The following is a 12,208-nucleotide window of genomic DNA, read 5'->3' as shown; positions in this document are numbered from 1 at the left end:
AGTGAGGGGCGACACATTTAGTGGTGTTATTTTGAGCAGCTGTGTCGAGGCGTAGGATGAGACCGTAAAGCTGTTTTCTGATACAGACTTCAGATGAATGTCCGGGGTATCAGCTCCGGACATTGTCTGGAGTTGCCCTTTCACACATGTAAGCACACAACAGGAGATTGTCTGCGTCAGATGCGTTCTCACCTACTGGAAATTCACAGGAAATTCTTCAGGCACAGGACATGAAGAGAAAGTATGCTGTGGAAATCGCAAATCTCATTGTCTCTTCAGTTAGCAGACATTTTCACTGCTGTCTTTGTGTAAATGAGCCTTCTTCTTCACCCTCAGATTTTTGTGTTCTTCAAGGTTTCGCACCAGTCACATGTTAGAAATGTCATCAACACGGCCACTTGCTTGTTGACCTGCTGTGTTCACACATGGCTTCAATCATACATTACACAGATTTCATATGAGGGAGCTGTCAGGGTAAACTCCTTATGATCAGCTGTCCAACTGATTCAGACATTTGTGGGCTGATGTGCAACTCCAGGTAATGTCTAGGTAAGCTCAGAGTTGCAGTGTGAAAGTGACTTAAGCATTTGTGTGCATGTGACCACTGCTCTTACAGACATTGGCTGACATTAATGGCTCCCTGTAGAGTGATACTGTACTATGGATTGTAAGGAATGCAACCAACACACACACCCATACACTTACTCAAACACACACCTACTCATCCACACATGTACAGTATTCAGTTGTGTTTGAGGAAAATAATTTGTTGACACCATCCAGCATTTTCTTGTATAAAACTCGATGATTCAGTTCATGCAGATATAAGGGCAACAGACTACTTTCTTCCATTTCTTTATCTGTAAAAGCACCTCCTGACACTCTCATTTGCAGCAGTGGTGAGTAATTAGAGTTATCCTGCATTGCATTCAACTTGTGCAACTGAAGTTAAATTGCTCTCTCTTTTTTGTCATTATCTTGTTGTCAGACGAGCTGCAGATTCAGCCTTTAGAACTGTACGCTCACAAGTGGGATTCAGCTGACTGCGAACTTCATCGCCACAGGCCTTGAGCAGATTGCTAATCAAAGCAAAACACAGTCAGACCACTATTATCCGCTGTTCTTTTTCTGTCTCAACCCCGCTTCTTCTTCTTTTCTCCCCTTCCTTTTTAGACAGTGAGATTGTTCCTCCCGACTGCCTGCGCCCACGCTCCTTCACCACAGTGCGCTCCTCCTCTCTGCGGCGTGAAGCCGATGACTCCCGCCTCTCCGTCAGCCTGTGTGACCTTAACCTGCAGCAGGAGGACGGACGCCCCGCCCACACTCACTCCCACCGCCACACCCTCCACCTGGCCTCAGCCTCCTCCTCCTCCACCTGCCCCATACCACAGAACTCCCTCAACTCCCAGCAGTCCTCTCTGCTGCCATCCGCCCTAGAGAGTGACCTCCACTTCCACCAGCTGCGCGGCGCGCACATCAAAACACTGGATGAGCAGACAGTGGCACGATCTGAGCACGCACGAGAGGAGCGCACTCTCGTCTTCACCAATCGGCCCCTGCGCACCGGAGAGACAGTCTTCATCAAAGTCACCAAGTCCAGCCCGGCACGCTCAGGCTCGCTGTCCTACGGGGTGACATCCTGTGATCCAGCGGTGCTGCGCCCCAGCGACTTGCCCTACAATCCAGAAGCTCTGGTGGATAGGAAGGAGTTTTGGGCGGTGTGTCGGGTGCCGACGCCCCTCCAAAGCAGTGACATCCTGGGCTTCTTGGTCAACCAGGAAGGGGAGGTCATCCTCAGCCACAATGGCACCAATGTGGGAATGCAGGTCTGTGTGGACAACTCCCGCCCACTCTGGATGTTCTTTGGTCTGCATGGGGCTGTGACTCAGCTGAGGATTCTGGGTAAGTACGCACCACATTAAGTTATATTAAATATTAAGGGTTAGACAAAATAATATGAAAAGCCTTTGAAAGACTTACAAGGGTACAGCCAGTAGCTTCAGTTTGTCAACAAGAAATTGCAGAACAGAAAGGTGAAATTAGGTTTAAGGACATTGAAAATCAGGGTCACCACTACATATTGTCTCATTGTCCAACAGAGATCACAAGCAAGTTCATTTTTGCTTTGTAAAATGTTCCACTCAACATGTCTGGTCACATTTAAAAGACAAACCAACGGGATGGCTATCAAGATTACTTACTGATGTTATGCATTTTTTTACTCAGCCAATAATCAGCCTACATATATTCTTATTGAATTTTTAAAACCCAGAGAAGTCATCAGGGATTATTTTCTCAGACGTTAGAGAGCTCCACAATAGGCAGAAGAAGACATGCAATGGTTTTACTTTGCATTCTTCCTGATGAGTAAACTGACTGATCTGAGGGCCAACTGAAACTGACAAAACTCACTAAATGCACAAAGTAATCCACATAACAGGCATCTTAATATGACCATCTTCCTTTGACCACATGCTTTATCTTTCGTATAAACCCACTTGAAAGAGTGATTTATAGTGGAAATAACTGTCCTTTTAGCCCAGTGATGTGTCCCAGGTCAGGAACATACAGATCAGGATATTGATCTTCATTTGGCCCGGCACACCACTGGTGAGACCTCTGAGCTCTGTGCTTAATTCACTTACTCCCTGAGGTTCAAATCTATTTGTGCAAACTGTTGATTGCTCTGACAGTATGCCAATGGAGGCAAACTGTGTCTCCCTGTTTGGAATTTAAAGCCTTTAAAGGGGCAAGACTTAGGAGGCAGTTTGTTGCTTTGTTTGTCAGAATATTTACAGCAGATGTCTTGAGACAGGAAGTGTCTATACACATTCATGGGATTAGCGAGAAAAGTAGATGCTCTGTCACGACCCGGGGAAATGAAAAACAGGAAGCGAGCGATCAGAGGTGGAGAGAGGCTGCAGGAGGGAGGGCTGTGACCTGCACGCAGCAGGGACGACAAGATGTCTCAGCGGGGTGGACACTTTGCCTGCCAGTGGTGTGCTGGGACACCTGAGGTTTGTTTACCCTCTCTAAATGCTCATAATGACAGGGGGAGCAGGAAAGGTGTGTGGCGGTTCTGGCGTGGCACTTCATTTTGCCCTGCCAAGCACATTGCCTTCCCATGAGGCGCAGGCAGCTGGAGGGGGGCTGCTCTCAAGAATGTGAAACGTGGAAGACAGCTCTGCAACAGGCTTTCTTCATGAATGCCACTCTCAATGGCATTTGTTGCCACCTCTCCCAAGAAATTCATCCTATTCAGATGACAGCACCACACAAATTTACGCATGTTCTTAAAATGATCACTTTTATCAGCACACTATTATTCAGTGTATTTACCCTGTGGAGGCAAAGGGCTGACAGTAAACAGGCAACATCTTTGTCAGCTGTATAATGCAAATTGGCACACGCAGCAGTGGATGCATAACAAAACAGCACTGGCCTTTCAAAGGTGTCACAAGTGTTTTTCTGTGGAGGAAAAGGCAGCTATAAATACATCCTGCTTTTCTTCAGTGACGGGAGCGGAAGAAGAAGCAGAGGTTAAAAGATGTGATGGGGAACAACTAGCTTTAACAAGACATGCAGAGAGAGGCTGAGGAGAGGGCTTAGACTTCTCTCTCGTCAAAAGTCTTCAGATGTGATGTTACAGGATTTTTTTTTTCAAACATTTTTATTGAACTTTTTTTGCAAAGCGTGCGTGCAAAGGGACAATACAAAGCATAGCAATAATAACAGTGCAAAAATACAGGAATAATAATAATAAAAATAAATGATATTAATGATTAAATAAAAGGACAAGAGTTCAGGAAGTCTGATCCTTTTCCCAGGCCAGGTCTATAAGCCCTGACCTCATCCTACGAGGTGCAGTGGTACCCAGTTAGTCGAGAAATGAATCCCAGGTCCGGTAAAATAAAAAGGGTTTATCCTTCAGTGCTGTAGAGTAAGCTTCAAATGGAATAATACTGGTCACAGTTTGTTTCCACTGATGGAGAGTGGGAGTTTTATCAGTGATCCATAAGGCCAGGATACATTTCCAGGCACAGTGCAGCAAAATGTGCAAAAGGTCTCTGTTGCAAAAATCAGAAGGTAATTCATCCTCTAGTCCCAACAGGCAAGTCAGCAGCTCAGATGTAGGTGATACTTGAAATTTACATTAAAATGTTGAACAATTATAGTCCAAAACTGCTGAACATGAGGACAGCTCCACAAACAACGAATACATGATCTGACAGCAGAATGACATTTAGTACAAAGTTCTGACAGAGTTGGATTCATTCTGTGTCTGGCTTCAGGAGTAATATACAGCATATGCAAAATCTTGAATTGCCTCTCCCAGGCAGAGTTAGACACCAGGACCTTGGAGGGCTGGCCGCACAGGGCATCCCAGTCCCCAGGCTGTATTGTACCCAAGTCAGATTCCCATCTGCCTTTTAGGTAAAATGAAAATGAAGGTGCTGCTAAGCCACCCTTTCTAACAGGTAGACAGAGAAAACTGTATCTTAGCCTGGGTCTCTTTTTATGCCAGATAAATGATATAATTGCACTATTTAATTTTGTAAAAACTTTCTTTGACAATATAAGTGGCAACATCTGAAAGAAATATAGGAGACGTGGGAGGGATGTTCATTTTGATGAATACGACCTAGAAGGGATAGGGGCAGGCCACACCACCTATCAAGGTCTTGTTTTATGGTTTGTAAGAGAGGGGCAATATTTAATTTGTATAGATCCTCTAAACACAGTGAGACTTCTATACCTAGGTAAAGGAATCCTGCTGGAGACCAGCGAAACAATTGTGAGATGTTTGTGAGCAACAAAAAGGCATGTCTTCACTATTAGAAAAAAATATTTTGTAACCAGAGAAAGAGCCATAATTATTAATTAGTTCTGTCAAATTAGGGATGGAGTGTGCAGGGGAGCTTAAAAAAAATCAAAACGTCATCAGCATACAACGAAATTTTATGCTCCTGATTGTTTAAAGAGATTCCTCTAAAAGTGTCTTGTCTAATGGTGGCAGCTAAAGGCTCCATAGCTAGTGCAAATAACAGTGGGCTCAAGGGGCAGCCCTGCCTAGTGCCCCGTTCAATCTTAAAATTACTCGACCTGAGCCCATTTGTGATCACAGCTGAGAGGGGCGAAGTGTACAAGATCTGAATCCATTTAATAAAAACCTCTCCCAGGCCAAATGTTTGGAGTGTGATAAACAGGTAGGGCCATTCCAGCCTGTCAAACACTTTCTCTGCGCCGAGAGAAATAACCAAAGCATCTGCACCGTACAAGGAGGAATGCTGAATAATGTTAAGCAGGCGTCTCACATTATGTGGAGAATATCTTCCACGTATGAAGCCGGTCTGGTCATTAGCTATGACAGTGGGAAGAACATTTTCCAAACGAGCGGCCAGAATCTTTGCAAGAAGCTTCAAATCCAAATTTAAAACCAATATTGGCCTATATGAAGAGCACTCTTCAGATGGTTTCCCCTTTTTTAGCACCAGGGAGATATTAGCCTCCATACGAGATGGAGGAAGAGCCACAGCAGCAAATGAGAACTGCAGCATTTCAAGTAAAGGACTGGCTACAATGATGTTAAACTTTTTATAAAATTCTGCATTGAATCTGTCAGGGCCTTCGGCTTTATTGTTAGGGAGTTAATGGATACAATTCTTAATTTCACTCAGAGTTATTGGTTTGCACAGACCGTCCCTCTGTTCATCTGCAATTTTTGGTGAATCCACCTTTGCAAAAAATCAATCATATCTTGCTTTGAGAGTGGATTGAGCTGTGAAGAATATAACTGCTTATAAAATGTTTTAAAAGTGTTGTTGATGACTCTATTATCATAGTTGTGTGCCACTTGAATCCCTGATAAATGAGATGTTCTGGGTCGAATATCGATTGGCCAAATATCGATTAGGTTTGTTAGCAAACTCATACATCCTTTGCCTCAACATGGATTTTTCAGCCTTCTTTGTTAGTAAACTCTCTAATGCCGCCTTAACCACTTGTATATCATTTCTTAGTTCTGCTGATGGAGGTAAGTTGGATTTAGTCTGAAGTTTGTGCAGTTCCAGCTCGAGTTTCCTTTGCTCTGTTCTACTATTCTTTTTAAGCCTAGCAGTGAAAGATATAACCAGACCTTGAATACAGGCTTTCATGGTATCCCAAAGCAGACCAGCAGAAACACCAGGAGTCTTATTCTCTTTTGAAAAAATAGTCCAGTTGCACTTTCAAAAATTTCTCAAAATTGGGGTCATGGTTCAGAAACACACTGTATATCCAAGGTTGGCTTTGACCAATAGGATTCAAGTTATTTAAGGTTATATAGATGGGTGCATGCTCAGAAATAATAATGTCTCCAATAGTGCAGCTCTTAACATTACTTAATGAGTTTTTAGGGGTGAGAAAAAAGTCAGTTCTACTGCATGTTTTGTACACCAGAATGAAATGTGAATTCTTTATCATTAGAACGTAAAACGCCAGGTATCCACTAGATTGAGTTCATCACACATATCTAATATGGCCCTAGCTCTCCTGGACATTGAGCTTTGTACTGACAGTGATTTGTCCATCCCTGAGGAAAGTAACAGTTAAAATCACCAGCTATGACTATATTCTCACCAATCCAGTCAGCAAACAGAGAAAAAACTTGCGAAATAAAGTCATTAGACTGCACCGGAGGGAAGTAAACATTCAGAAATGACACCAGTTGGCCATGGAGATAGCCCCTTAACATGACATATCTACCAGATTCATCAGAAGTAGTTTGGACGTCAGATAAAGGTAGATGCTTATTTATTAGAATGGCGACACCTCTGCTCTTCATAGTAAAAGATGAGCCAAACACCTGCCCAACCCAGTTACGCTTCAGCTTTAAATGCTCATTAGCAGTTACCTGCGTTTCTTGCAGGATGGCTATATGAGCTTGTTCTTTTTTTAAAAACTTAAAATCTTTTTACGTTCGGATTATGTATACCCCCCACATTCCAAACTGCACAATTTCAGTGCGGGTCCGTCACTGGCCATCTTGCATTAAAGAAACCATCCTGGCTATATGTGGATAAAAAAATCTGAGAGTAACCAGAGCTCCCTGAAGCTAGACTGAAAAAAAAAAACATAAAAAGAAAATAAAAACACTGCTTTGCTAACATTTAAAACAGAACTATGTACAAGGGACAACAAGCAAAGATAACAGTTTGACATTGGGGGCAGACTTTTGTCTGTTACACCCATCAGGCGTGTGAGCTAACCTCCCTACTTAAATAGAGGAAAATGCTGGACCTGCTATTAAACTCCTTTAAACCCTGAATTTGTAGCACATCTCAACTGCAGGCCTGCAGCTCTGATCAGAGAAAAATAAAACAGAATAAAATAAATAAGTAAATAAAATAATACAAATTACAAAGTCAACAGTGAGCTTGTGGGCAACTGTCAATGTGTAGGCCGATGCCAAGAAAACACACGGGAAAAAAAGGATCCATAGCCCAGAGAACAGACTATGGAGCTAGAATAACCATGTAGTACATTCATATAGCAAATCTCCTATTGACAACAGAAGAAGGAGGAATAAGTAAAGAAAATTAGGAGACAGTCGTGTCGGTCTCAGTGCCACAGTATTGAGTTTTATGCTCACACTCTCCTCTAACAGTCAAACCTGATATTCCCAGAGAAGTTCAGTAGATGACCACGGTAGCTTGCTGTATATGAAATAAAGGGAAGCTCTCAGTCAGCAGGGAGCATGGGGGAGATCCTCCGCACTGTGACTCTTTATTCAAGAAGCTAGCCACTTCTTTTGGATGTTTAAAGACTTTTTCCTGCCCATTGTGTTTAATCCTGAGCACGGCTGGGTTCAGCATGGCGAAGACGATCCCTCTCTCCCTAAGCTGCTGTTTCACCTGGTAAAATTCCTGTCGCTTCCATACAACGGCTGCGGAGAAATCCTCAAATATCATGATTGGTACATCGTTATATAGGGACTATGCTTTCCTTGCCGCTTGCATGATCCAGACTTTTTTTGTTGTGGAGCTTTAGGATAACAGCCCGGGGCCGCTGGTCAGGGGGTGGACGGCATGTGAGGGCGCACCGCCGGCCACTGTTCTCCAAATCATCGATCTTGTCCATTGCCGCCTCCAGCTTGCTCTCGAGCTCAGCAAGCTTAGTAATATGAATCACTGTGATGTCCTCGGAGTTCGAGATGCGGCCTTCAACCTCTGTAATAAGTGTATCTAATGTGGCGATTTTAGACGAGCAGGCTTCGAGTTTCTTCAGAACTGGGTCGATCTCTTTATCAAGGGAAACCTCCACGCCTTCAAGCACTTTAGCAGTTATTCTCTCCACTAAGCTATCGGCGTCAACTTGGCCAAAAAGTGGCCACGTGTCGTCCGCCATGTTAACTTGGCTGCTCGGAGGTGACTGATTCCCTGCTGATTTAGCAGATTTTGCAATAAGATTGAGTTTTTTCTGAGTGCTAGGCATCCTCCTACTTCTAGACTACGATGTCCGCTCACTGTGACCAGGCTTTTCTGACAAAAAATAAGCTAAGGATGCCGAGCTGTGGGTGCCCAGGCGATGAGCTGCTACTTCGACATTTGCGTCACGTGACTCCCATGTAACAGGATTTTAAACTTGGCTCTTGCGTGTTACACACAGGGATTCACTGTGTTCACTGTTAGCTTGACCCACTTATCATCAACTGACAGCAAAGTAGCCTTGTCAGCCACGTCAATACAGATCACAGCAAGCTTCAGAAAGCAGTGGCTTGGATTTGTAGAGAGATAATACCAATGATCAACTCAGCAAGTGCAAAATATGAGAAATTCAGCTTTCATGGCCGTGGTTCGTTCTCCTCTTTAGCTGCAAAAAGCAAGCCGTGCCTCCTTTGATACTACAATAAGCACTTCCTCTACTTTTCCTGTGGTATCGCACAGAGAGATCACCTGCTTTGCTGTCAAATTACGTTTTGGCTTTGCAACTTTGCATAACAGACCACCTGTGTGGATTTAGTGAAACTTCAGAGCCTTGACAGCACAACAAAACAGGAACAGCAGAACAATGAGAGCGGACCAAGGCACATCTCCTTATCAGAGCAGATCTTGGAATTCCCACTGAGGTGTGAATCATCTTTACCTTCCAGCTGCTTTGAATTAGGAAGCATCTCTTATCTCACTCTTGCAACTCTTGATCTATTGCTTTGTTGACTGGAGAGCAATTTAGCTTTCAGTAAAGCTGAATGTGAGCCATATCTTTTACTTGGATAGAGAGATGTTAAACTTGAAAGGCTGGCAGTCCCAGTGGGCTCCAGCTCCTCAGGATGGCAAGATAAAGCAGTCATCACAGAGGCATCTCACTTCAAACAAAGCATGAAGTAATGGACCTTTCTAATAGGAACAGGCATACTCAAACAGATATATCAGAGTGGCTCAGGTCAGCCAAGAGTGCTCAGACAGGGTAAGGATGGCGAATGAAATCGATACTGCATTAGCTCTAATAGTAGTAACGCCAGTGGAAGTAATGCTTGTTTTATCATTCTAAATTAAAATGTCTGTCTTTCTGTTTTGAATCTATTTGGAGGAATGTATTCTGTACACAGGCCCTGTTTACACCTGGCAGTAGCATGCATCATGGATGTTCAGTTCGCAAGTGGAAAGCTGTATGTACAGGTGTGACTGCACCCAAGACTGCCTCACAGGGTCACCTGACCTGAGAGGAACAAGAAGAAAGAATAGAATTTTGAGTGGAGGGAGCCTTCTTGTAGATTTGGCATTAAATGCATTACATTCAATTGTTTCTGTCCTTGTAAAAAGCATTGTGTGAGTTTGTTGTGGCATCGCTGTACCAGCCTGTCAGCTACACCTCGTCTTAAGTGCATCTTACCCGCCAGCATTTAGCAGCTACTGTTCCAACTGATCAACATTTGCACTATAAATGTATGAAAAACAACATTTGCTTCACAGTAAACATGCCAATTCTGACATTCAGTATACAGTAACCAGTATGGGCTACTTCTTTTTCACCTGCACATATGTATGTGTCTGTATTAAAATATGCATACATTTGTGCTTTATATACATATCAATGTATTTCCTTTCTCGTAACTCATTTTGAACATTTTAGATCCTGCACTGTTTACAATCATGTCTGCCAGCTTGTAGTCTTCTTCACTCCTTTGTTGGCACATTGCTTTTCTTCTTTGTGTGTCGCTCTCTACCAGAGTGACTGCAGTGGCAGGAATGTTTATCATGTTGCTCGTGTTCTGGCGCGTGGACATTGGTCCACAGCACTGTTAGTGGTCAAAATCTCCACAGGGCACCTTTAATTTAGATTCTGAACAAGACTTAAAGTCAATAACTGTGAGGCATTAATTCCCATTACGCGCAAGTAAACAAACTTGGACGGATGAGTAATAGAGAGGCAAGCGTGGCAGCAGAAGAAAGCCATGTTTGCACCTAAATCAAAAAGGCTCAGCTTGTTCAGCCCTGAACAGACTCAGCTGTGCTCTGAGCTGAATGCTAACATTATCACAGTGACACTAGCATGCATGTTAACTATTTGATATTAACATGCTGGCCGTTAGCATGTTACCATCTTAACAGGTTCACATCCATTCATTCAGTTAGGATGGCCATACATTGTGTTAACCTTTAGCATGTAAGTGTAACTCGTGTTAGCATGATACTTTAGTGTTAATATATTTCATGTAGAGGTGAAGCAGGCTGAAAACTGGTGGTTTGTTTATTAGTTTCAGATATACAGAAGTATTTTACTCTAATCCAAAGTGTCGGTCTGACTGACTGAATGATCCTGGAGCCACACTGACAGCGTGACTGGAATGCTTTCTATATGTGGCTGTTTTAGTCTGACAGACAGAAAAACTGACAGAATCTGTGTTTTCTTTTCCAAACTCTCCATGTCAAGACATGTCACCTACAGTTGTGTCCACTGGGAGACAACAACTCCTAGACTGCATGTCGCCACAGTGTTTTTCTTTTTGGTCCAAATATCTCCCATTAGTGCGATTATACCAAACAAAAGCTGAAAACAGACCAGCTGACAGTTAAGAGAGATATTGAAGAGACCTTGTGCCTCGTGGCATGGAAATAGGACACCCATCCAGTGACCCACTTCGCATGTATTATAGATTCCATTAAAATGTCAGTGCACTCATGCTCAAGTGAAACGTCTCACCACCCACATCCTCACACTCTGCAGCTGCCACGCTCCTCTCTCCTCCTCTTCTCAACTTCTGTCATCTTAGCCAGTGTCGTCTTCTCTTGTCAGCTCTGTTGGGTTTTGGGGGGGTTTTTTGCTCATCATTTTGTTCTTCCCACATATTTGTTTCTGACCCTGCAATTACCCCACATGTACTCCTACTGCAGTGTCTGAAACTCACAGAAGCCCAGATGCATACATACCGTATATACACATGGACAGGCTCATTTGTCATCTATAATTAAGTAAGCATACTCATACTATAAATAATACCAGACACTGAAATATTCTTCCTACCAGAAAAACGTGCAGAGGAGTTTCCACTATTCTTACAGCCCTGCGTAAAGTCTTCCTCTTAGGCCATAGGTATAACTTCCACCAAGCCCGAGAGGCAAAACCCAGGCACGAACAGTGAGTAAATCTCTCACTGTTCCTTGTAAAGCATAATTACTGAACACATGGTAACACTTGAAAGAGCCCTCGCTGAACGCATCAATACTTTGAGCATTTTTAACTCATCTCCTCTGTCCTCTGGATTTCTGCAGCTGGACAGAATGAAGATTCTGTTTAGAGTCTTTTAGTGACTAAATCAAACTGAAACTGCATAATTGAAGGGGGCATGTCCCCCCATCCCCCGTGGAAATTACACCCTTAGTGCCTGGGTACGAAATTAACTTTCATATATCTCTTTCCCCCGCGAGCTGTAATGATTAAATGATGAGCTTTGCTTATTTTGTTGCATATTGGCTAAATCAGTGAGTTTGTGCCAAGATTGAATTTATTCGCACTGCTGGAAAATAGTGGCACGCCTCATGGAAGAGACAGTCCATCTTTCACACCTCAGTTGTTGAATATTGTTAATGATCTTGCTGGTTTTATCATTTGTTGGTGCAGCGGTTTGTTGGCGGTTGGCATTTTCTGCTGCTGCAGGCGAAGCGAAGGCTAAAATTCAGGATGAAAGTCAAAATGAAAAACAAGTTGCTCTCAATTATCATTTTTTAAT

General features: G+C 43.2%; 1 protein-coding gene across 2 annotated transcripts in view; it reads left to right on the top strand.

Annotated features, from left to right (window-relative positions):
• The window catches only part of neurl1aa (neuralized E3 ubiquitin protein ligase 1Aa), a 76,475-nt gene that overhangs the window by 55,650 nt on the left and 8,617 nt on the right, over positions 1 to 12,208 (top strand). For both annotated transcript variants that reach the window (XM_070981330.1, XM_070981339.1), the window contains exon 4: positions 1,174 to 1,902. In XM_070981330.1, the coding sequence (XP_070837431.1) occupies positions 1,174 to 1,902 (729 nt within the window). The remainder of the gene's footprint in view (positions 1 to 1,173; positions 1,903 to 12,208) is intronic.

Source organism: Chaetodon trifascialis, chromosome 2, assembly GCF_039877785.1.
Source record: "Chaetodon trifascialis isolate fChaTrf1 chromosome 2, fChaTrf1.hap1, whole genome shotgun sequence".
Lineage (NCBI taxonomy): Eukaryota > Metazoa > Chordata > Actinopteri > Chaetodontiformes > Chaetodontidae > Chaetodon > Chaetodon trifascialis.
The sequence above is the reverse complement of the archived record's forward strand: the minus strand, read 5'-3'. Positions and strand labels throughout refer to the sequence as shown.